Below are 23737 nucleotides of genomic sequence, written 5' to 3' on the forward strand. Positions count from 1 at the left end.
CAACGTCTAAGCCCCCCAGCCTGTGTTCTTCGTTATAGCAGCCTGAGCAGCCTAACAGGCCTTGGAGAGATGTACCCGGGATGAAGTAGCTTCCAGTGCAAGACGACTGTCCACCTGCCCTCAGACCACAATGGGAGATAGAACTTCTGAGTGTGCTAAGCCACTGAGATGTCAGGGTTCATCTCTTGCTGCAACTAGCATCGTCTCACCTATAAAGCAGTGCCAAAAGTACCAAGTGAACAGGGTCGTTGCTGGGTTTGGATTAGGTAAAAAGTGGTTTTTAAAAATCCTGTATGGAAAAAAAAAAAATCCTGTGTGTCAGGCACCTGGGTGGCTCAGTGGGTTAAAGCCTCTGCCTTCGGCTTGGGTCATGATCTCAGGGTCCTGGGATCAAACCCCGCAACAGGCTTTCTGCTCAGCAGTGGGCCTGCTTCCCTCTCTGTCTCTGCCTCTGCCTACTTGTGATCTCTCTCTCTCTCTCTCTCTGTCAAATAAATAAATAATAAAAATCTAAAAAAAAAAAAAAATCCTGTGTGCTTTCTCTCTCAAGTACCTCAATTAGGTATTTGTTAAAATTGAACAAATACCTAATGGGCACGCCACTTGCCCAGCACTGTGGTGGGTGCTAGGGATCCAGGCCCAGGGGCCCTGCCTCAGGGACACTTTAGTCTAGCAGGACAGATGTGAAAACAGATTACACACAATGTGACAGATGCCCCAATTGTAGGAGGGTCCGAGATAGAGGACAAAGTAGTTCATTCTGGAGGGTTCAAGAAAAGTGATACAGAAAGGGTTGGGACGAGCAGTGTTTTGAGAAAGAAACAGAACTTGCCAGGTCAAATGAGTCAGGGGTCTGCCCCAGGTGAGATGCGGAGACGGATGTGTTAGTGAGGAGGGTCTTTTATTGCTCTTCAGAACATTCATCTAAGCCCTAGAATCCTCAAACACGACTTTCAACTGGGGATGACCCACCCTCCGTGAGCAGCCAGGGGTGGACGAGGGAAAGCATCAAGTTTTTTTGGTCTTGGTAAAGAAAATTCAGGTTGGGTTTGTTTGGGTTTGTTTGTTTGTTTGTTTTTAAAGATTTTATTTATTTGAGAGAGCACGCAGGCATGAGCAGGAGGCAGAAAGAAGCAGCCTCCCCACTAAGCAGGGAGACAAGGGGCTAGATCCCAGGACCCTGGGATCATGACCTGAGCCGAAGGCAGATGCTTAACTGACTGAGCCACCCAGGTGCCCCAAGAAAATATAGATTTTCGTTCTTTCTTTAAGGCTGTGAAAAACTGTCCTGCTTTCTTCGTATTCATTCTGAAAAGAGCGACAATGCTCTCCTCTGCCTCCGCAGGTGGGGTGTGTGCCCACCCCGGGGAGAGGGGCACCAGGGACAGACCTGTTCCCACAAGCCCCTGGGCTCCCCAAGGCCAGGGCCCGGTCTGCGATTAGAACTCCACAAACACCTGCTGAGTCCAAAGGAACCTAAGGCTCAGCCAGTTCTTGGGGCTGCGGCACTGAACTACAGAACCCAACGCCCCTCCAGGGGCTACTTTCCTGGGCCTCTGGAAATCTCTCCAGCCACAGTCCACCGCAGTCCCGGGACTGAAAGGCGGCTCCTCTCCCTGGGGCCTACGAGGTCTCCTGTGTCGGTCCACAGCGCCACCCCGCGGTCAAGACTGGGAACTGCGCCGAGAAGGCCCCTGTCCCCTGTCGTTGCATCATCCTCTGGGGCCCTGGGTTTGAAGAAAACCCAGATCCGGAGCTGCTCATCCTCAGCCCCACCCTCTTCCCCTACGAGGTCTCTGACACTGGACAGGCGCTGCTTGGACCAGTTATTTTGATACTCATACGTTAAGCCCTTGTTTAACCAGATACTTAAAATGGGTCACTGTGAGAACCCAAAATGTATGAGAGAGACACAGGGGCAAAGAAAGGGTGCCGTGAACCCTTACCAAAGAGCATGTCGGGTAAGGATGCTGACAGATGCAGGCTCGAGCCCAACCAGCTGTGTGACCCTGGGAAGCTCTGTCACATCCCTGAACCCTCAGCTTCCCTTTCTGTAAAACGGGGATGGTAAAGTTCATAGAATTGCCTTGAGGATAAAAGAGCAGATGCCAAGGCGTCGTACACAGCAAGTGCTCAACAGACACAAACATAAAACACGTGTGCTTCGCTGACTGCTCTGACTCTGAGTCTCGACTTCGGATGGTGAGGTGGACAGCAACTTTAGTTCCAGTTTGTGGACAAGAACACTGAGGGTCAGTTTGCTTAAGTGACCTGCCTGTTGTCTTTCAGCCAAGGAGGGACAGGAGTTGAAGGCAACTTCGGTTCTTGCCTCCCTTGAAAGAAGATGGGCAGAGGGCAGAGCCCCTGAAGGAAAGTCAGAACGGTCAAAAGATAGTACAGAAGAGGAGACATAGAACTTGCACCCAGCAACCTCCTCTCTTCCTTCCTGGATTTTAGACTCTTTCTGGAAAATTCTTTCTTCAAAAGTTGGTCTTGAAGAAGCCCAGTCAGGAGATGTGCATTCTGGTGCTAGCTCTGCTGAGGGGCAGCTGTGGGACTGGGTGAACTTCCTCACCGGCTGGTGGGACTCAGGACGTCCCCCCTGCTCCGGGCCTCTCGGCTTTTACCCAGTCACCCGTCAACGGCCTGTGCCTTGCAGGTGGGAAAGCTGCCCCACAGTCACCCTGCACTGTCCTTGGGCAGGAGTGTCACCGTTTGCCCTCAGAGACCTCGGGGAAGGAGGAAGAAAGGACACAGAACTCTGGCCGGAGGGACGACAGATGGAAAGAATAATTCTTAACTCAATCACATGAACGGGAGATTAGCATTAATCCTTGCTGGGCCTGAGTGACCGCCCGAAGAGGGGGAGCAGCAGGCTGAGCGCGATGCAGGCCGGGGAGCCGGGCCCCCTGATTTATGGGCAACAGTCAGAAAACGAAGTGAGCGGAGGCTTTGGAGACCAATACGGGGCAGAGCGGGAGGAGAGGCAGACTTCGTGCAGACTTTTCCGGGTTCAGAAAGGGAGGGCTCCGTGGTATACCCGCTCCTTTCTGGGGGAAGGGGTGGCCGAGTGTGTGTTTTCGTGTTTTGCTTTTGGCTGATGTTTCGAACATGAGCGGGCCAACTGGGAGACGTAATCACAGGCCTTTCATAACTGCCTAACGATGGCAAGATGAATGCTTTGGGTGGTGCTGGAGTCATAAATAACAGCAGCATATCAGGGCAAAACTAAAGAGCGAGACGAGGGAGTGAAATAAATCTACTGGGATTCCAGGGCCATCTTTCCCGGGAAAACATTGGGATGAGAGACTTGGTTCCTGTGCCAGACCGAGAGCCAAAATCCTCAACACTCTTCACATGGCACCAAAGCAGCACGGCATTGACCTTGAAGCACTTGAGGGCAAGTCCAGGCCTGATCCAGGTTGGGATCTAACCCCTCAGGTGCCCGGCCTGGGACAGCAGACTCGTCGTGCCTAGATGGATGGCAGGAGGCGGCATGGCCTCATGGCAGACCGGGATGAACTCAGCCTTGAAGTCAGCTGCCTTGTGCCTACACCCGGAATCTGTGTCTTTTCAGCAAATGATTAAGCCTCTCTAATCCTCACTTTCCTGGTCTGTAAAATGGGGATAATAATAGAAATCTGGCTTCCAGGTTTAACTGGAATATTGCACACAAAGCCTAGCATATAGCGGGGTACCCAGTGTTCCCCCTTTATCATTACTAATGATAATTACTAATGATCATTACTAATGACCGCATGAAGTAGCTGGAAACTAAAAGAACCATTCCACTGGCCAAACTGGTGAAACTAATTTTTCTTACACCTCGGGGAGATGCAGGCTGAGGAGCCATGACCATGATAATGGAGGTGTCCTGCTGGGATTGGGGGCTCCCTTGCCTTCCCTGCTCTTGGCCTGACTCTGTGGTTAACGCAGCCCCCTCCTCCCCCTGTCTTCTCGGCCTTGACTAGGGGAAGTATCCACAGATCAGGACTGGGAATAGGGTGGATACCCTGTCCACAGCCATCCTCATCTCTGGCCTTTGGGGAGGGCCGGGAGGGACAGAGCCCTCTGTGACAATGCTGCCCCAGGAAAAACAAAACCCCAAATTTCAGCCCTCACTGACACCACCCCCACCCACGTCCTCAGAGAGCTCGCTTCTCTTTCGTTACCACTTCGTTCCCAGCCCTGGTTTGTTGACAAGCTTTCGCGGGAACCAAGCTCTGCCCTTGGTAAGAAGCAATTCCTAAAATTTCCAAAAAAAGGACAGCTCTACAGACCCCTGACAGAAAACAATGAACGATGCATAAAGGAATTTCATGGCTTTGCACAAGAGCCCAAGTTCCAGGCCTTTTTGAGGAAATCTTTCTTTTGGTCTGGAGCCTCTGGCCAGCTTGTCACCTCTCAACCTGGTGCGGGTGCCCCGAGGTCTTCGGCCTCCCTTCTCTCGCCTCCCAGGGCTCAGTGGTCCCAGGGCCAGCTCAGGCCAAGTGCCCACTCGGCTTTTCTCCTCTCAGTGGGTATCCACATAGACGTCCCAGCCACGGCTCCCAGGGCAAAGGAGAGGAATGCTCCCTCAAAGGCCACTCAGGCTTGCGCGGGCATGATGTGGGTGGACAGGAATGACTCGGGGCCATCCAAAATGCTGGGTGAGACCAAATACCAACACACTCTGACCTCTCTCTGGACACGCTTCGGGCTCCATCTCTCAACAGGGAGTCAGGACCTGGCATCTCAGACACATCCCTCCAGTGCCTAACAGCTGAGGGGCAGAAGCAAAACGCCATCCCAGGCGCCACTGAAGGATCCCCGAAGTGCGAGGTCGTGGGAGCTTGCAGGGCCTGGCAGAGTACCCACAGATGGCTTAAAGGGACAGCTATTAAATGCTGGAAGAAACTCAAGTTCCTGACAGAAGAGTCAGCAGCCAGAAACTAGGCCTCACTATTAAAACAAACACACATACACTTCGGCCCCACGAATACCTAACCCCCTAAAAGGGTAACATTCACATTTGTGAAAAGTCAGTGTCAAAAATACCAGAATCTTTGGGGGCACTTGGCTATCACAGTCGGTTAAGCGTCCGACTCTTGGTTTTAGCGTAGGGTCGTGAGATTGAGCTCTGCGTGGGGCTCTGCCCTGAACACAGGGTCTACTTGAGATTCTCTCTCCCTCTGTCCCTCCCATTCGTACACACATTCTCTCTCTCTAAAATAAATAAATCTTTAAAAAAAAAAAAAGAAGAAGAATGTTAGGAGTGGGGAAAAAAAACCAGAAGATGCCTATCCTGGTGATCCTCAAACACGATCCCATGATCGGCCTGTGTTGGAATCATGTCGGGCGCTTAATAAAAATTACGGATTCCAGGGCCACGCCGCAGATGCTCAGAAATTTGTGTCTGTAGCAAGTTCCCCAGCTGCTTTGGGTGATAACCAGGTTTGGAAGCCACTGACTCAGTCCACTGCTCCTGCAACTTTTCTGTGACTAGAAGCCCCTAGCGGTCTTACTCAAATGCAGACCTGTTTCAGGTCTGAGCTGCAGCCCAAGAGGCCATGTTTCTCATGCTGATGCTGCTGGTGTCAGGCCCACCCCGTTCCCCAACCTCCTCCATCCCACCGAGGACACAGGTAGACTGAGTGGCAGGCACGGTGCGGGGTGGGGGAGGGGTTAGAAAACAACGAGGCGGGCAGGGGGTGCGCACACGTGCCCCTTGGCTCCTAGAAGAGTTGCACCAGGTAACAGCCCGTCTCCTGAGGGCTCGGGTGGAGGTATCTTTTATCCCGGCTCACATTCCCGCAGGACACTTCTTGTCCAGCCCTCTCTGCAGCAACCAGCCGGCCACAGGTGTGGCCCCAAGGCACCTTGCCTTCGCTGCTCCTCTTGTTTCTGCCCTTGGGGCTTCTGGGGGGCCTTCCCTGTGGCGCCCACATAGCGGACTCAGCCCTTCTAGCACCTGCGCGAAGATGCGAGGAAATGAGCACTCCCTGGGGCAGCCCTTGACTCAGTCCACTGCTCCTGCAACTTTTCTGTGACTAGAAGCCCCTAGCGGTCAGGGGCCTGCAAGCTGGTAAATACAGACTGTCTTCGCTCTCAGAGGTGCGTCCCCTGTCTCCGTAGGTCAGCAGCTGAATAAAGCTCGCTTGGATCAGCTTCCACGCCTTCTCAGTTCGCTCTGCCAGTTTCCACATTCCCATCTCCTGAGGTCACCTGGAATAAACTACCTGCAGGTCCGCTATCCGGGCTCTGCTTCTGAGAACTACCAAGCTCACGCTTGCCTCAAGTAGTAGCTGCGAAACCCTGCAGAGCAAGGGAAGAGGAAGCTGGAGGCTTCAGAGAGGGCCCCCGGTGACCCAGAACATCTGAGACTCCCTGAGGCCAGAGGCCCTGCCCGAGGCTCACGCAGCTGTGCAGGATTGTTCATGGAACAAATTATGCTGTGTCCAAAAAGTAAATTGAAGATCCTCTGTGAGATGTTGGAAACCAGAAGGAAAGCTAAAGAATGAGGATTGTTTCGTTCGCCTGAAGAGGAGAAAGCAAAACCCGCTTCCTAAAATAAGGGGCGAAGGGGCACCTGGGTGGCTCAGTGGGTTAAACCTCTACCTTTGGCTCAGGTCATGATCCCAGGGTCCTGGAATCCAGGCCTGCATCCATCCTGCTTTCTGCTCAGGAGAGGGTCTGCCTCCCCCTTGCCCTCTGCCTGCCTCTCTGCCTACTTGTGATCTGATAGTGCGCTCTCTCTCTCTCAAATAAGTAAAAATAAAGAAATAAAATTTTTAAAAATAAGGGGCTAAAAGCCCTAAGAAAGGGCTGGCTCTCAGTCTGAGCTGACAGAAGTAAGGATGAGGGGAGATAGGCTTATGCTGGGGCTGAAGGGGCTGTGCAACCATTGTAGTGCCGAGGCGAGACTGTCTCCCTGTCACTGGGGGCATTCAGCTTGGAATGGAGGGAGGGCAAACTTACCAGGGATAATGCGGAGGGGGTTCATTTTTCAGAAAAGAGCTGAGAAATTGTTTCTTATCTAGGACCCTCTTTTAAAAATCCTGGAGACTAGGGCGCCTGGGTGGTTCAGTTGGGTAAGTGACTGCCGAACTCAGGTCATGATCCCAGGGTTCTAGGATCAAGCCCTGCATTGGGCTCTCCGCTCAGTGGGAAGCCTGCTTCAGTCTGTTTCTGCCCCAAAAGAAGGAATATTGAGTGACCCATAACTTCATAACCCCCCTGGCCCCGATTTGCACAATGATATACACAACTGAATCGTATTTTAGTTCTGATGTTTTGCCAGAGCATCTGTTTTCTCATGAGGTCTTAGCACCACCTAGTGGCACATTAGTCCATTGCAACACATGCTTGGGTTAAAACAGGCTCATAAAATTTACTATCAACACGCTCTTTGATTAGCACAGCAATTCAACAAAAATAAATGCCAGGCATGGGTTAGGGACTCAGCTAGAGCCTGGAGTGCAACAGTAATCAAATAAGACATAGTAGCCCCTTCATGAGGCTCACAGCTGTAGACAATGAAAAGTAAATAACCAAAGCATTATTATAGGTTGATGTCCTTCCAGAAATAAACCCCTCTGTGATAGAAAATAACGTAGGCAGGAGGAAGCCTCTCCGAGAAATATGAAATCAACTAGAAAGGATGGGATGAGAGGGGACAGGGGTGCAGCGAGCGGGGAGGAGGGGCAAGAACGTTCCACAAACACGGCACAGCACGTGCTCAGTCTTCCTAGTCCTGGGGGCACCAAGGGCTTAGCTGTTCAAGAAGCCAAAAGAACAGCGATTGGAGGGAGAAACTAGGAGGATCCGGTATTTATAAACATTTCCTGAAGTGAAAGCACACAATGGTGTGGGTATTTTCTTCTAGAACAGTACCTGACTGGGTTAAATTTTCATGTTAAAAAAGCAGGGAAGGGAAATGCCATTACATGAACTTGGCTGTTCATTCCGACCCTGCAGGACCCTACTCGTGGCCATCAGTGTCAGCCGGGTGCCTCACTCAAGACAGCCTACGTCTGCCCCCACCCTGCAGGTTTCCCCGTCACTGATGGGCTTCTGTGTTCTTGCCTAACTACATGGGACCCTCACATTAAAAGTCTAGAACAGTGGTTCTCTATCATGGCTGCAAGTCACCTTGGGGAGCTCTTAAGAATCCCAGTGTCTGGGTCACACCCCTCACCAGTTAACTCAGCATCTCTCGGATGCGGGCCCCAGGCACCCAGGCTTGGAAGACTCCACAAGCGACTCCCAAGGTGGAGCCAAAGTTGAGATCAGAGTCTCTGAAAGGGAAGAGAAAACAGAGACCTCATTTTGTACTCGGTAGTGAAGGTTATGTAAATCATGGGCTGTTCTCTCTTTCAAGCCCAGGCCTTCTCTCAGGTGGAAGCCCCCACTCGGGGCCGCCCAGGCCCACCCCGACATTCCCATGAAGTTCACAGCGCAGCGCACAGACCTGTGAGCTGGGCCTGTTCCAGCCACAAGGGTGGTAAGGTCCAGTCATACCTTCCCAAGGTGCAAGGGCTCAGAAGAGCCAGACCTCCCACCCCTACAGCCTCAGCCCAAGTCACATGTCAGAGCAGCCTTAGGGCTTTGAAGAAATACCACTGCTTGGGCCCGACCCAAGATGGCTTTCTGGGCGGCCAGAGGATTCTAACGAGCAGCCAGGAGTGAGAGTCCTGGTTGTCCAAAGGACAGTACCCGTACCCCTGAGTGCTGGACCGGCCCTCCGTGGCAGGGATAGCTGTGTAACAGGGGGTGTGACTCTGAGGACCCCCGGTGGTCTTTGTGACGTACTGTTCCCTGCTGAGCAGCCCAGTCCTGACCAGTTAAGACCACTCAGCTGTCCATCCAGCTGTCACCTGTCCACCTCCCTTCCCACTGGCCTCCCTAGGCCTGCAGCAGCTCAGCCAGCAATGCTGCAGCGAGTTCCCAGCAGAGCCATTACCTACAAACTTCCTCCTACCCGCGAAAGAGGAGGAACATTTGGGTTCACGCTAATGAAGCTCCGTAAGGAACTGGCAACACGCTCTTAACCTGAGAGGTACCCTATGGATTATTATATGAGCAATTACTGACGCTGTTTTTCTTTTTCCTTTTTTTTTTTTTTTTAAGATTCTATTTATTTATCAGAGAGAGAGAGCACGCGCATGAGCAGGGAGAGCAGCAGGCGGAGGGAGAAGCAGGCTCCCCTCCGAGCAGGGAGCCCAATGCCGGGCTTGAGCCCAGGACCCTGGGATCATGACCTGAGCCGAAGGCAGACGCTTAAGCGACTTGAGCCACCCAGGCACCCATGACCCTGTTTTTCTTAAAAGAAAGCTACTGACACACATCTCAAGGTCTAGAAGGGTATGTGCCAGAAAGATAACGTAGGTTAGACATGGGTGCTGAAAACCCGGTGATTTTAACTGTTGTTGCTGTTGCTTACTAGCATCTTCTAGGTTTTCTATGATGAATATTAATACAAAAATATTACTTGTGTGTAGTATTTTTGAAAAGCTGAGCATCGTCTTACAGAAGGAGTCAACTCTGTCGTACACCACTCAGGTGGTGTGTAGCTGGTCTCCAGGTCCTGAGCCCACAACGCTGCTTTCTCGGACACTTCCTGACTTGGCAAACTCCGGAGGCTTCACCCCCATGACAAGAGGCCAGGGGCCACGTCGTACTTTTTTGGCAGTTCTGCAGCACCGGTAGATCATTTTTTGCTGTGGACAGTAACGCCCTTCCTGTGTCTTTTCACAGGAGAAATGGATTCTTCCCCGCATATGTGCGGATCTTGTCAGTGATTCTGCGAAGTATATTCCCCGAAACTCATGTTCTCTGGACAACAGGTATGCCAAAAAAAGAACAACGGGGGAGAGGGGGAGGTCTGTGAGAGACCGCTCGATTTCCTTCCTGGAATCTGCAGGGGCTGGGTGATACTCGTGCGGTGGGAACCAGCGAGAGCAGAATGTGGACTGCAGCCCTCCCAAATCTGTTCGGCCATCACTTTCCAGGAGACAGCTCCAGGGACCAGCGTTCCCATGAACCAATTTTGGGAAACGTGTTTCCCAGCACATAGTTCCTGGGCCTTTTGACACAAAGCAGAGTAAGCGTGCCCTGTCCTGTTGTGATGGCAGGGCGGCAGGCCCCAGGCGTGGTGCTAGGCAGAAAGAGGTTAGGGGACTCGCGGCACGCTCAGGCTTCTGTCATCCAGCAAGCTGAGCCACAGACGGAGTGGCCTAGAGCCAAGAAAACCAAAGAGGAATGGCCCAATAAACACTCACAATTGAACATCAGGTGACATTTGAATTTATTCTGTTTACAGACACCACGTCACACTGGTGTCTGTCTTTCTTTCTCCTTCCTTCCTTTCTTTCTTTCTTTTTCTTTTTCTTTATTTTTTTGCAGTCTCATTTGGGTTGGACACAAATACATCCAGAGGCATGGTGAGAGGGAGACACATGGGACAGCTCAGTAGCCACTGGAACACCTGCTGTCCCTCCCCGCAGCCCGTCTCCCCCAGAGACATTTCTAACGATTGCTACTGCAAAACCCAATACATTTAAACGAAATAACACCTAACTGTACATTTAAATTAAAAAACAAACCCCACTCAGGCTCTGCTAGAAATGGGGGGCGGGATGACAAGGGTCTGAGGGTGTGAGACACACAGGGTAACGAAACGTGAAGGAGCACCCAGTTTCTCAGCAAGTGAAAAAAGCAATGACGGCACTCCTGTGTGGGACAGGACAAGACCTCTTTGACACCCTGCTCCACTGTCAGGTGTACATCATGACTGCATGAGTGTCTAAAAGAGGCCGTCCTTTTAATCACCTGTCAGAGAGGTAAGTACTACATGGTACAGCCACGTTCCCCAAAGTGTGTCCCTAAAAACACTGGTCCTACAGAGTGCTCCTTGCAAAAGGAGTTTGGGAATCAAAAAAGATTTAGAAAATACTGTAGGCTGTTATCTGCTTCCTGGAGAGACACAATGCATATTATCAGATGGAAGGTTCTAGAAATCCCTTAAAAAGAAATGCTTAGCTTCCTTTAACCCATAGTTTCCCAACTCAATGAAGTTAGAATCTTTCTTTTTTTTAGATAACACACTTCATAGAACACATTTTGAGAAACCAACCTCCATGGCTTTGAAAAATTTTTTGCAGAAACAAAAAGCACAGAAGAACCAAGTAGCTTCTAGGATCATGTATTTGTTGGTCAACAGCAAAGGGACAATGGGTCCTAAAGACCAGCGCCCCATTCTGATTCCACCCCAAACCCTCTGCCATACACCGAGCCTGCCTGAAAACAGGCAGCAATTTTCCACGGTTTCCTTCCGCATGGTGTCAAGTGTTAGGCACGCTGATTCCAGGACGGGCTCGAACATGTCCAGATGGGGGGGCCCATGTCATGCACAGAGGCCAAGTGTTTATAGCCTTTCCCTTGCCCGTAACAATCAGTTAAGCAACACTGTTGCTCATCTCGTGTCTACAGGGCTTTTCAAATACACTTGACAGTCCTTTGTTCCTAATGAAAAAGGAACAAGAAAACATACAGAGCATCTAATGATTTTCAATAAGAGTAACACAGACCAAGAAATCAATACAAAAGCTTTCCGCCCAATACTTTTCAAGTGTTACATACAGTAAGGACGAGGAAAGATGGAAGCAATCCAGGAGATTACCATGAGATTACCGGAATGATGTCAGTATCCCTTCGTCTGCATAATGCCTTATCTTTATTCTCATTTCCAAGGAATTTCGTGTGATATTTCGAAGCAGAGGATGGCAAAAACAAAACTCTCCAACGGGGGGCCTTGGCAAACAAGCAGTTAGCCCGTCTCTGCTGTGGGGTGTCCACGGGCGCTCACACCTCCACGGCAATTCTCGCAAACCGATACTGCGGGGAGGCGGGCGCCCTCAGCAACACGAGCCCCCTCTCGGCTGCCGGCTGGGTGGACAGCATATCCAGCAAGCCCGTCAAGCTAACAAACCCCAGGGCTTCTCCGCCACCGACGGCCATGGAGAAGTCTCCCTGCGTGACAAAGCCGAGGAGAACTCTGGAGCAGTGAGAAGTCACCCCAGGGAGGGGGCCTGACCACAGGCCCAGGGTCAGAGCTCGGTGTCCGGCTGCAGGGGGGCCCCCGGCCAGACCCTCAGGCTCAGAGGGCGCCTGTTTGTTCTGCCTCTTCTCCACTTTCTTCCTCTCTTTCTGCTTCCGAATCTCGCTCTTGAAGGGGTCACTGTGCTTGGATTCCTGGGGCCCACAGTACAGCTGATCCCCACGGAGCCGGAGGAAGTCCTCCTCGGCGGGGACACAGATCATGGAGTGCGGCTCAGGGCTGCCCTTCCTCAGCAGGGCCAGGCTGACCCACACCAGCGCCCTGGGGAAACGCTCCAGGAGGGGCAGGTAGGCCGCTCTCGTCGGTGTTGGCTCCCCGCTGCCGGAAGTCCGCCGGGCTGCCCGCTTGTCCCTGGAGCTGGGCCCACACCAGGTCGACAGCTGCTTCAGCCATTTCCTACTCCTACGTGAAGTGGGAGACACATGTTTGAGGAGATTTTGTTCGGGGAGAAAACATGCCGTCAGAAGACTGGGCACTGTTGGGAGTTAACTTGGTTTTTTTATGATCCATGTGGGGAAGGATCAAAATGGTAATTTCTTCAAAAATTGAAAACAGACATTAATACATTTTTGTCATATTTTTCTTCTTATGGGTCTACCATTCGTAGATGAAGGCCTAAAGTTTAAGAAGTTGAAGGTAGAGAAAAATGAGACAGAATCTAAGGCTGAGAGAGACAGCTCTGAAATGAAGGAAGGACAGGAAATGAAGTTACTGTACAGAAAAGAAGTGCGAGGCAAGAGGGATGAGCACAGACCAGAGCGGGACTGTGAAGCCCCATGGAGCAGGGAGCGGCAGGAACACACTTCGTACAGCGGCCTCTCTGACAGGACGATGTTACAGTGAGGGGACATGGAATCACTCCTAAACTCTGGTCATTCCAAAGGAACCAGAAGAAACGGAATTTGGGGATGTAAAGGGAAGAATGCTTACTCAGAGTTCACAGAGGGAACGTTCCTTGTTACCTCGGGGCACCCTCTGGTGCAAGGGGACAGCTTTGTCAGCAAAGACTGAATGAAATAGGTCACAGAGAACAACTGCCTTGGTTTATGTCAGTGGGTGACGGTACTTTAAACCATCTGGGCACATTAGTATCGTGCCCCATATCAGATGTGACTCAGCTGTGTCCCCGAGCCCTCTGTGGGCTGGGTGACACAGGACTGGCTTGGCCCCCACCCCCACCCCTACCCCAGAAAGTCCAGATGTTCCCTAGGGCTTTGCATAAAGGGACAATGAGAACCTTTACAGTCTATAGCCTGGTCAGGAGGAAAAGAGACCACGTAAACTGCATCCGGGGGTCATGGGCACTTACCGCAGAACACAGAGGAGACTGCCGGTGGCATCCTGGCCCGCTACCCACGCGGTCCCCACCTGGGCTGGGCACTCTGTGTCCATGACTTCTCGGGGCTCACTGCAGCTGCTCGGAGATGTGCCCCCTTCGTCAGACTGCAGATCCGTGTTTTCAGGTGTGGGCGCGCCAGGCAACTTGTCTCTCCTCGAGTCACTGTCCTCACCACTTGGAGAGGAGGCCACAAAGGATTCCTCTTGGGCCTGGACTCTTGACTCCCACTCCTGAGCTAACTGCTCCCAAGGACAGCAGAAAGGAGCCAGGGTGCCAAGCTTCACATAGTTGGGCCGTTTTGCAGGAGGGCGCCTAGTATAAATCAAGGAGGAGAACCAATTTTTGAACAATTTAGGATCGGAACCACAAAAATAATTTCGGCCATTGCACTACATCTCTACTTAAAAAACAAACCTATGAAACAAAGTTTTCCAAGAAGTATGATAAAGATAACAACCAACTCTATTGGCCAAGCTTCTTTGTTTCCTTTGGTTTTACTTTTAAAAGGTAATACATCCAGCAAAGTGGCCCCACGTGGCCACCTCACAACTCCAGGGGGCGCCCTTCCTGAAAGACTGCAAGTTCACGGTGTCCCTGGAGTCGTGCTGCAATGTCCCTGCGTGTGACAATGTTCTCAGTTCCACGGGAACGGAAGGGGTGCTGGTGAGGTTTCTCCCCCACTCGACCTGTAGCTGGTGAAAAACGGCCCTGGGGTACTTGCCTCACTCGGGGACACGGAGGAGGAAATGAATGACCCAGCCACCCTTCAAGAGATCACGTCATTGGGACGCCTGGGTGGCTCAGTTGGTTAAGTGGCTGCCTTCGGCTCAGGTCATGATCTCAGCGTCCTGGGATCGAGTCCCACATCGGGCTCCTTGCTCGGCAGGGAGCCTGCTTCTCCCTCTGACTCTGCCTGCCATTCTGTCTGCCTGTGCCCGCTCTCTCTCCCTCTCTCTCTCTGATGAATAAATAAAATCTTTAAAAAAAAAAAGAGATCACATCATTATCTGTTTTGTAATGCATCCTTCCAGAGACATTTTGTGGACCTATGTGCAGATATGTACCCTTTTCTTTCGGTTTTGTTACCCATTTTACACAGGTGGTGATATCCCAGACTCGGTACTTCTTGTTTAACTGTTCCCATTTCACAACATACCTTGGAGATCATTTCATATGAGTACACGAAGAGATCCCTCATTCTTTTGCAAAGGGCTGCCAATCTTATTCCTGGATTATACCCTAGCTGATGAGATAGTCCCCCACTGCAGGGCATTTTGGTATTTTCAAATCTTTGCTTCTAGAAACAATGCTGCAAGGAATGACCTTGAACATGTCACACAAGCACAAGTATATCCGCAGGATAAGTTCCTGAATGAACTGCTAAAGCAAAGACAATGAGCATTTGCAATTTTGAGAGAGATTTCCAAACTCACAGGGTGACAGCAATCAGCTTTTTTCAGCAATGTATGAAAGAAGAGCCTTTCAGCAATACCACAAGCTAATGAGAACCAGGACCCTGAAAGGCAGGGAGCAGCCGCACTGTTGGCCATTCTGGGCTGGAGGACTCTTAGGGAGTCCCAGACCCCATCCTTGGACTGACAGTGTCCTGTAGGACAGGCCCTGACTCTCCTTCCCTCACATGCTTCTTACTTTGTGCCATGCCCCAGGACCCCAGGTAGACAATGAACTCGCAGACTTCATCAGGGGTTCAGTTTGAGCCTCTGCTGTGGAGTTTGAACCAAATGTATTCTGGCCTCCCAAGATGGGCAAGCTGGTAAAAAACACTCCCACAGTACTTGCCTCCCCTGAAGACCTTTAAATGGAAATAAATGAGCTAGTAACAACAACAACAAAAAAGTGAAAAATACTTAAAAGTAAACACTTTATACTCGTTAAACAAAAAATTAAAACAATAAGATGTTACTTTTTCCACCCATCAGTTCTATCAATATTAGAAGTTGGTAATACCCTATGTTATTCAGTGTGAGGGAAAACAGCCACGCTCCTAACTACAGGTGAAATCCTAAATTAATACAAACGGCAATTGATGGATAGTACAAAAAAATCTGTGGGCTATATATATATATATTTTAAACCAGAAATCTTATTGATGGAATTCAGACTAAGATGTGTGCTTTCTTTCCCATCCAGCTCCTTTCCAGCGACCGCAGTTTCTTTCTTACACGCCATGGGCCTGGGGGGCGGGGGGGGGGGTCAGATGATCCCCTGATGCCCACAGACCACTTTGTCTTCTTCTTCTTCCTCCTCCAAGATCCCAGCTCCCCTGAAGCACACGCCCTCAGAAAGACCATCCACTCTCCCTCCTCAGCCAGGTCCTCCTCCAGCAGCCCACACACCCCCTCCCCCGCCATCTTGACTCTGGTCACTCAGCGGCTTCGGCACCTACCAAGATCAGCTGTGACGCCCTGGGCTACCAGAAACTTCATGTCCTCATTTCCCATCTTCTACTTCAACTCAGACACCCACTCTCCTGGTGCCACTTAGGTTTTGGTCACTGCTATCACCTGCTCCTCCTTAAAATCTCAATTTCAAGTGTCTACCCTCAGAGCGATACCTCCCATTCCAGCCCATCTGCCCCTCCCTCACCACAACTCCTCAAGTGCTGGAACTTACTATTCCTCCACCATCTCCTCATAGCTCACCACCGTTCTTGCATGTCTTTTCTTTTTGGTTTTTTTTTAAAGATTTTATTTATTTGACAGAGAGAGAGAGAAAGAGTGCACAAGCAGGGGGAGCAGCAGAGGGAGAGGGAGAAGCAGGCTCCCCTCTGAGCAGGGAGCTGGCCGTGGGGCTTGATCCCACGGCTCGATCCCCTGAGATCCCCTGAGATCATGACCTGAGCTGAAGGCAGGAGCCTAACCAGCTGAGCGACCCAGGCGCCTTCACTCGTCTCTTCTTAAGCTTAAACTCTCCGGTTCATAAGGAGAGTCATTCCCTTACAGGTACCCTCAACTCCCTTGACCTGGTAAAGCCCATCCTGGTTACATCCAACCCTCTAACTACCCCCACGCCAGCCCCGATCAACAGAACAGGGCTGGGGAAGAACACCCAGAAGCCCTGAATGGTCCTGCTGTGAACAAGTGCACGCCCTGACATTTCTCCAGTCAATTCTATCTTCTGCTCGTCCAGAAAACAGTCTCTATAGATTCCTCTCTCCTTGAATCTCCAACAGCCTCTCTCCCCTTCTTAGTCCTAACTGATAACCTCGCCTCTCTCTTTTCACTGAGAAGCCAGTCAGGATGAGGAGAGTTCTACCTATCTCTGGGCCAGAGTCTACCCTCCCTAAATCTGCATTTGTATCTCAGAGTCAGCCTTCCAATCGACTGAAATGAGAGATCTGAGCCTCTCTCTTCCCCACTCAAGGGCTTTGTTCCTGCAAGGTCAGCCTCCCTCCCTCTGCTGGGTCCCTCCCCTACCAGCCTAGAAACATGTGCTTCCATCAAGAACTCCATCAAGAGGGCACCTGGGTGGCTCAGTGGGTTAAGCTGCTGCCTTCAGCTCAGGTCATGATCTCAGGGTCCTGGGATCAAGTCCCGCATCGGGCTCTCTGCTCAGCAGGGAGCCTGCTTCCTTCTCTCTCTGCCTGCCTCTCCATCTACTTGTGATTTCTCTCTGTCAAATAAATAAATAAAATCCTTTAAAAAAAAAAAAAAGAACTCCATCAAGAACATAAGCTCCACGGGGAAAGGCGCCAGTGCCTAGAAGACATTTGACACATGGTAGGCTCTAAATAGATATATTAAATGAATGAGTAAGTCAGACAAACAGGTAAAGATGCATATGGAAAGCTGTTCACAGAAGTGCAGAGCAAAAAATTAGAAATAAACTAAAGAGCCGCTGACATATTGCAGTTCAATATATGGGAGCCCTGGAGGTAACTGCTGAGTTCTATTTTGAGCAAGGTTGGCAGTTGATGACTCACAAGCCAAGCCTGGCCCACTGTCTGCTTTTCTATGACCCAGGAGCTAAAAATGGCTCTTGTGTTTTGAAATGGTTAAATAAAAAAAAAAGACTATTTTATGACACATGAAATTATATGAGATTCAAACTTGTGTGTCCATAAACAGAATGAAGCCGGCCCACAGCCATGCCCATTCCTCTATGTATCATCTGTGGTCGTCCTTGTGCCACAAGGCAGAGCAGAGCTAAGTGGCTGCCATGGAAACCAAAGGCCTGCAAAGCCGAAAATATTTATCATCCGGCCTTTTACCAAAAAAGTTTGCTGACACTTGGTTTAGAGTCACATTTATTGATACAGGAAAACTATCCATAATAGATTGCTAAATAAAAAGTACAGGTTTTGAAATAGTATATATACTATAATCCCATTTCAAGAAAATTTGTACCTAAGAAAAATCTGCATGGATAAAGAAATCTAAAGGGTGAGAAATAAGTACTATTGTCAAATAGTACTTAACAAACACATAGAAGACTCTTAGTATTCTGGGAGGCACGAAATACATGATCACTGCCTTCAAAAGAGCCCATAAGCCAGCAATCCAGGAAAGCACCCCTGTCTTTCTACTCATTCATTCACCTGTCACTTGATAAAGTCCGAACACTGAGCACTGCCTGCCTCTGTGGTGGATGGTGAACAGGAAAGCTCAATCATGGAGCTCATGGTCAAGGAACTACACCATCCCACTATCTCTCCATTCATCAGTCAACAAAGACAGTTACTAAGGACACTATGCACCAGGCACTGGCTAGATGCCACCGACGCCACAACAAACAAGGGAGTCTCTGTGCTCCTGGAAGCCTGGAATGGAGGTGAGAGTCAGGCTCTAAAAGGTGACATGCACTTCACAGTGTAAGAGATGCAAACCCCTTCGCTGGCCAGTCCCCCGGGGAGAGAAAAGGAAGGAAAAAAATAAGGCTAGCTGGATAGATACCGACATGTAAAAATAGTTACTTATCTGTCTGGATGGAAGGAATACACCCGTTTAAAAAGCACTTTTACATAGTTACATAGTTATGGGAAACTATTCCCATAGTTTCATTGAAGTCTCATAAATACGTATTACCTCTATAACTGGTAGTAAAAAAACACAAATGCTATTTTGAGGGGACGGGCGTCTGAAATTCAGGCCCCCAGTTTAGGCACGCACCAACATCAATGTAAGCAAATGACCGTGGGAAGGGTATGTAACCTGGACAGGCCTACAAGAGCCACATATAAGACGATCTCCTAACTTCGCTACGTCTTGTTTTGTTAACTCAAGGAAAAGTCTATGAACACTCCACGTTATGTAAGAGTTACTGAAGCCATTCCGAGCATCACTGGCCAACATTGAGAAGGCCCTTCTCTTCCTCGCAAGATGTTAGGAAACTGGAGAAGCCGGTTTCTTACCTTTTGTATTTTTCGAGGAGGTTCTTGGCTTGCTCTTCAGCAAACACAACACCCGCGGGGCAGTCTGGGAAATCTCCGGGGATGTCCGGTGACCTTTTGTACTGCGAATGCATCACGGACTCTTTTAACCCGCCAACTCTTGCCCCTCGATAGATCTAACAGAAATGTCAAAAAGACCCTATTAATACACCAACCTACAGTAAAATTAGCGTTTAATGTTTGTATGGAGAAAATGCATAACCACCTAAATGCCCATCAAAAAGAGAATGGGTAAGTGTGGAATAATCCTAAAAGGGGTTATACACGAGCAAAAATGATGGAACAGCTTCATCAATCAACACAGAAAAAATCTCAATGTTGAGTGAATATAGTAAGTCACAAAAGCATAAATGTGGTGCGATATATAAAGTTTAAAAACAAAATATAGTTATTTTATGTGGGAATACAGAGCATACTTAAGAAAGCTATAAAAATAGGCAAGGTAGTGACAAACACTGAAAACAGGAATAGTGATTCTTTTAGGAAGAGGACGGGAAATGGAGCTACAGAGAGTGCTTCCAATAATTCTGTAATGTTTCATTTCTTTTTTTCTTATTTTTTTTTAAAGATTTTATTTATTTATTTGACAGAGAGAGATCACAAGTAGACAGAGAGGCAGGCAGAGAGAGGAGGGGGGGAAGCAGGCTCCCTGATGAGCAAAGAGCCCGATGCGGGACTTGATCCCAGGACCCTGAGATCATGACCTGAGCAGAAGGCAGTGGCTCAACCCACTGAGCCACCCAGGCGCCCCTCATTTCTTTTTTTTTTTTTTTAAAGATTTTATTTATTTGTCAGAGAGAGAGAGAACACAAGCAGAGAGAGCAGCAGGCAGAGGAGAAGCAGGCTGCCCACTGGGCAAGGAGCCCGATGTAGGACTTGATCCAGGGACGTGGGGATCATGGCCTGAGCAAAAGGCAGACACTTAATAGACGGAGCCATCCAGGCTTCCCTGTAATGTTTTCTTAAGCTGCAGGATGGGTGAAGGGTCCATATGTATTATTTCAGTATCTACACTTTTTTGTATGCTTAAAACAGATCATAGTTTAAAAATTAGAAGTGTTTTACACATGAAAAAGTGCTCCATATCACTCGGCATCAGGTAAATACAAATCAAAACCACAATGAGATATCACCTCACACCAGTCAGAATGGCTAAAATCAACAAGTCAGGGAATGACAGATGCTGGCGAGGATGTGGAGAAAGGGGAACCCTCCTACATTGATGGTGGGAATGCAAGCTGGTGCAACCACTCTGGAAAACAGCATGGAGGTTCCTCAAAATGTTGAAAATAGAACTGCCCTATGACCCAGCAATTGCACTACTGGGTATTTACCCTAAAGATACAAACGTAGTGATCCAAAGGGGCATGTGCACCCGAATGTTTATAGCAGCAATGTCCACAATAGCCAAACTATGGAAAGAACCTAGATGTCCATCAACAGATAAATGGATCAAGAAGATGTGGTATATATACCCAATGGAATACTATGCAGCCATCAAAAGAAATGAAATCTTGCCATTTGGGACAACATGGTTGGAACTAGAGCGTATCATGCTTAGCGAAATAAGTCAAGCGGAGAAAGACAACTATCATATGATCTCCCTGATATGAGGAAGTGGTGATGCAACATGGGGGCTTAAGTGGGTAGGAGAAGAATAAATGAAACAAGATGGGATTGGGAGGGAGACAAACCATAAGTGACTCTTAATCTCACAAAACAAACTGAGGGTTGCTGGGGGGAGGGGGGTTGGGAGAAGGTGGGTGGGGTTATGGACATTGGGGAGGGTATGTGCGTTGGTGAGTGCTGTGAAGTGTGTAAACCTGGCGATTCACGGACCTGTACCCCTGGGGATAAAAATATATGTTTATAAAAAATAAAAAATTTAAAAAAAAAAAAGACTAAGAAAGAAAAAAAAATTAGAAGTGTTTTAAAATATTCCCCTTCTTTTTATTATTATTATTATTATTTTATTTATTTGACAGAGCAAGAGAGAGTAAGAGAGTACAAGTAGGGGGAGCAGCAGGCAGAGGAAGAGGGAGAAGCAAGCTTCCTGAAAAGTAGGGGGCCGGATGCAGGGCTGGATCCCAGGACCCTGAGATCATGACCTGAGCCAAAGGCAGTCCACTAAACCACCCAGACACCCCTACTATTATTTTTTATTAAGTAAGCTCTACACTCACTGTGAAGCTTGAACTCATGACCCCAAGATCAAGAGTTGCATGCCCTACCAACTAAGCCAGTCAGGAGCCCAAGAAATGAATCTTAAATGAGTAACCGAATGTCTATTACACTAAGCATAATTGCTAAAATTAATTACCTATGTGATTCTAACAGTCTTACCTATTATACTCGCTGGTTCAAAGTAATATTTAAACTATCAAGAAGAGGGATGCCTGGGTGGCTCAGTCGTTAAGCATCTGCCTTCAGCTCAGGTCATGATCCCAAGGTTCTGGGATCGACCCACATCAGGCTCCCTGCTCACTGGGGAGCCTGCTTCGCCCTCTGCCCCTCCCCCTGCTTGTGCACCCACGCTCTGTCTCTCTCTCTCAGACGAATAAATAAATAGAATAAATAGAATAAATAAATAGAATCTTTAGAAAATAATAACAATAAAAAAACAATAAAAAAACTATTGAGAAGAAAAAAATGCACTGGATTTTAATAAAGCTTTTAGCTGCAGCTAGTAGGAATACATGGTCAGCACTTGAAACTAAAAAAGGTATGCTATACATCTATAAAAATTAGAAAATTATAAAAACTGCTTTTAAACTGTAACAAATTCTTTTGAGTAAAAAAAACACCACACACATAAAACAAGACAAAAAGCCATCTCAGGGGCGCCTGGGTGGCTCAGTTGGTTAAGCATCTGCCTTTGGCTCAGCTCATGATCCCAGGCTCTTGGGATCAAGTTTCATGTCAGGCTCCCTGCCCAGTTTGCTACCACTACTATTCAAAAATCAAGACACTTCTGGGGTGCCTGGGTGGCTCAGTGGGTTAAGCCTCTGCCTTCGGCTCAAGTCATGATCTCAGGGTCCTGGGATCAAGCCCCTGCATTGGGCTCTCTACTCAGCGGGAAGCCTGCTTCCCCTGCTCTCTCTCTGCCTGCCTCTCTGGCTACCTTGTGATCTCTGTCTGTCAAATAAAAATCAGGACACTTTCAAAATCTCAGAAATTCACACTGTGTCAGCCCAAACTCTTATTAATGACAACCCGGCTCTGGGGACATTATGAAGTACCCTGGATCAGAATTATAGCTCCAAGGGTGGAAAAACAGCCCTCGATTTCTAAGTGGGGCATGCAGTGTGGAATACTTTCAGCATGTGGGATGGACTAGGAATGTATTTTACACTCTACAGTGGGAACGGACAAGAACTTACAAATGGAATCCAGAAAGCCATGCCCCAGCCTTTGGGGAGCAGGATGTCCCAGCCACTTCCCCAGCCTCGTCGGTCATCACCGGTCACCTTCCCTGGCTGCTGAATCAAAAGTATAGGTATCTTGGATTCCTGGGGACCTAGAACAAGCTGTGACCCGGGCACCAGCAATTCACTTCTTCTCCGGTTTAAATCCTGAAGCGGAAGAAAATCATTCAAGACAAACAACCCTAATTTTCTGGGAGATTCTACTGGCTTTCCTGATGAGCAGCTTTAGAAAGTTAAATGCTCTTTCAAAAAACAAGGGAAAAAAATGTTCTCAGTAAATAAATGGAAGCCATTTGAAATACATGGTATTCCTCCTTCAGTGATTTTCCTCTATACAAGTGTTTCAGTAGAAAATGCCAAATTATCTTAAATTTGAGCTACACTATACCAGATGATTCAAAGTTATATAATAACCCACATCCATTCTGCTAATCTCTTATGTCAGGATTAATTTTGTATTTGGATGTTCAGTCCTTAAATTTACATTCGTTAAGGTTCGTTGTCAGGAGGTTTAAAAAAAAAAATGGTGGGTGACATAAACAAACAAACAAAAAAAGGTACAAACAATAACTTCTCAAGGAGGGGCGACTGGGCAAACACTCTGGGGCGCTTGAGAAATTTTTTCACCAGGTCTTAAAGATTTAAAGATGCTATAAATTACTTGTTATGTGGACTGTAGGGAGTGGTGCACAACAGCCCCTCAGACTTGTCTTGCCAGCTGTAAAAAGAGATGAACGGGCAGGAGAGAGGCCCAGCACCCACAGGAAAGACTACACAAGAGACCGCTGCCACGCAGCCAAGTCTGCCTCCTACCTCACGGATGCTCCTTGATCATGACCAAGTCCTGAGTAATCTTCTCACCTCTGAGTTTCCACTACCATCTCTACATGGTGTTGATTCTAAAATATCCACCTCCTAGCCCCAGCTTTTCCTCCTGGGATCAAAACCTGTCTCCTGGGCATCTACTCCGACGGCAAAGTCCTGAGGACCTTCCAACTCAAGTTTATCCAGGACTGAATTCATCTTCCCTACTGCATCCGCTCTCCTCCTGTGTTCCCCACCTAGCTGGGGGACTGACTCACTCACTCATTCATTCATCCATTCACATGTCTGCTCTTCATTCATTGAATTCAAATGTTTACTGAGTACATTTTATGTGACAAACACTCTTCTAGAACTTGGGAATAGAGCAGTGATAAATCAGGCTCTGGGTCTCTTTTACCTGAAGTACTGAATTCAAGCTAGACTCTTAGGAGCTAACTTACATGTCTCCTCCTTTCCCACTTCCCGCCATCCAATCAACGACTGTGTTTTGTCTTCAACCCCAGCCCCTCCACTCCACCCACATGGTCTCGATTCAGGCCCCCCTCATGTCCTCAATTAAGGACTATTTGCAGGGTCTCTTTTAAGGCCATCCAACCACAAGCCCTCTCTTCAGCATCTCTGCCGAACCCCCATTCCTAGTC

General features: G+C 48.7%; 1 protein-coding gene across 3 annotated transcripts in view; it reads right to left on the reverse strand.

Moving 5' to 3' along the window:
• Window positions 1-11694: 11694 nt before the first annotated feature.
• Window positions 11695-23737, reverse strand: part of POP1 (POP1 homolog, ribonuclease P/MRP subunit) — a 38244-nt gene continuing 26201 nt past the window's right edge. For all 3 annotated transcript variants that reach the window (XM_044245228.1, XM_044245227.1, XM_044245229.1), the window contains 4 exons: window positions 22227-22418; window positions 18808-18962; window positions 13407-13748; window positions 11695-12499 (listed from right to left, as the gene is read on the reverse strand). In XM_044245228.1, the coding sequence (XP_044101163.1) occupies window positions 11842-12499; window positions 13407-13748; window positions 18808-18962; window positions 22227-22418 (1347 nt within the window). In that variant the 3' untranslated portion in view covers window positions 11695-11841. The remainder of the gene's footprint in view (window positions 12500-13406; window positions 13749-18807; window positions 18963-22226; window positions 22419-23737) is intronic.

This window comes from Neovison vison, chromosome 4, assembly GCF_020171115.1.
Source record: "Neovison vison isolate M4711 chromosome 4, ASM_NN_V1, whole genome shotgun sequence".
NCBI lineage: Eukaryota > Metazoa > Chordata > Mammalia > Carnivora > Mustelidae > Neogale > Neogale vison.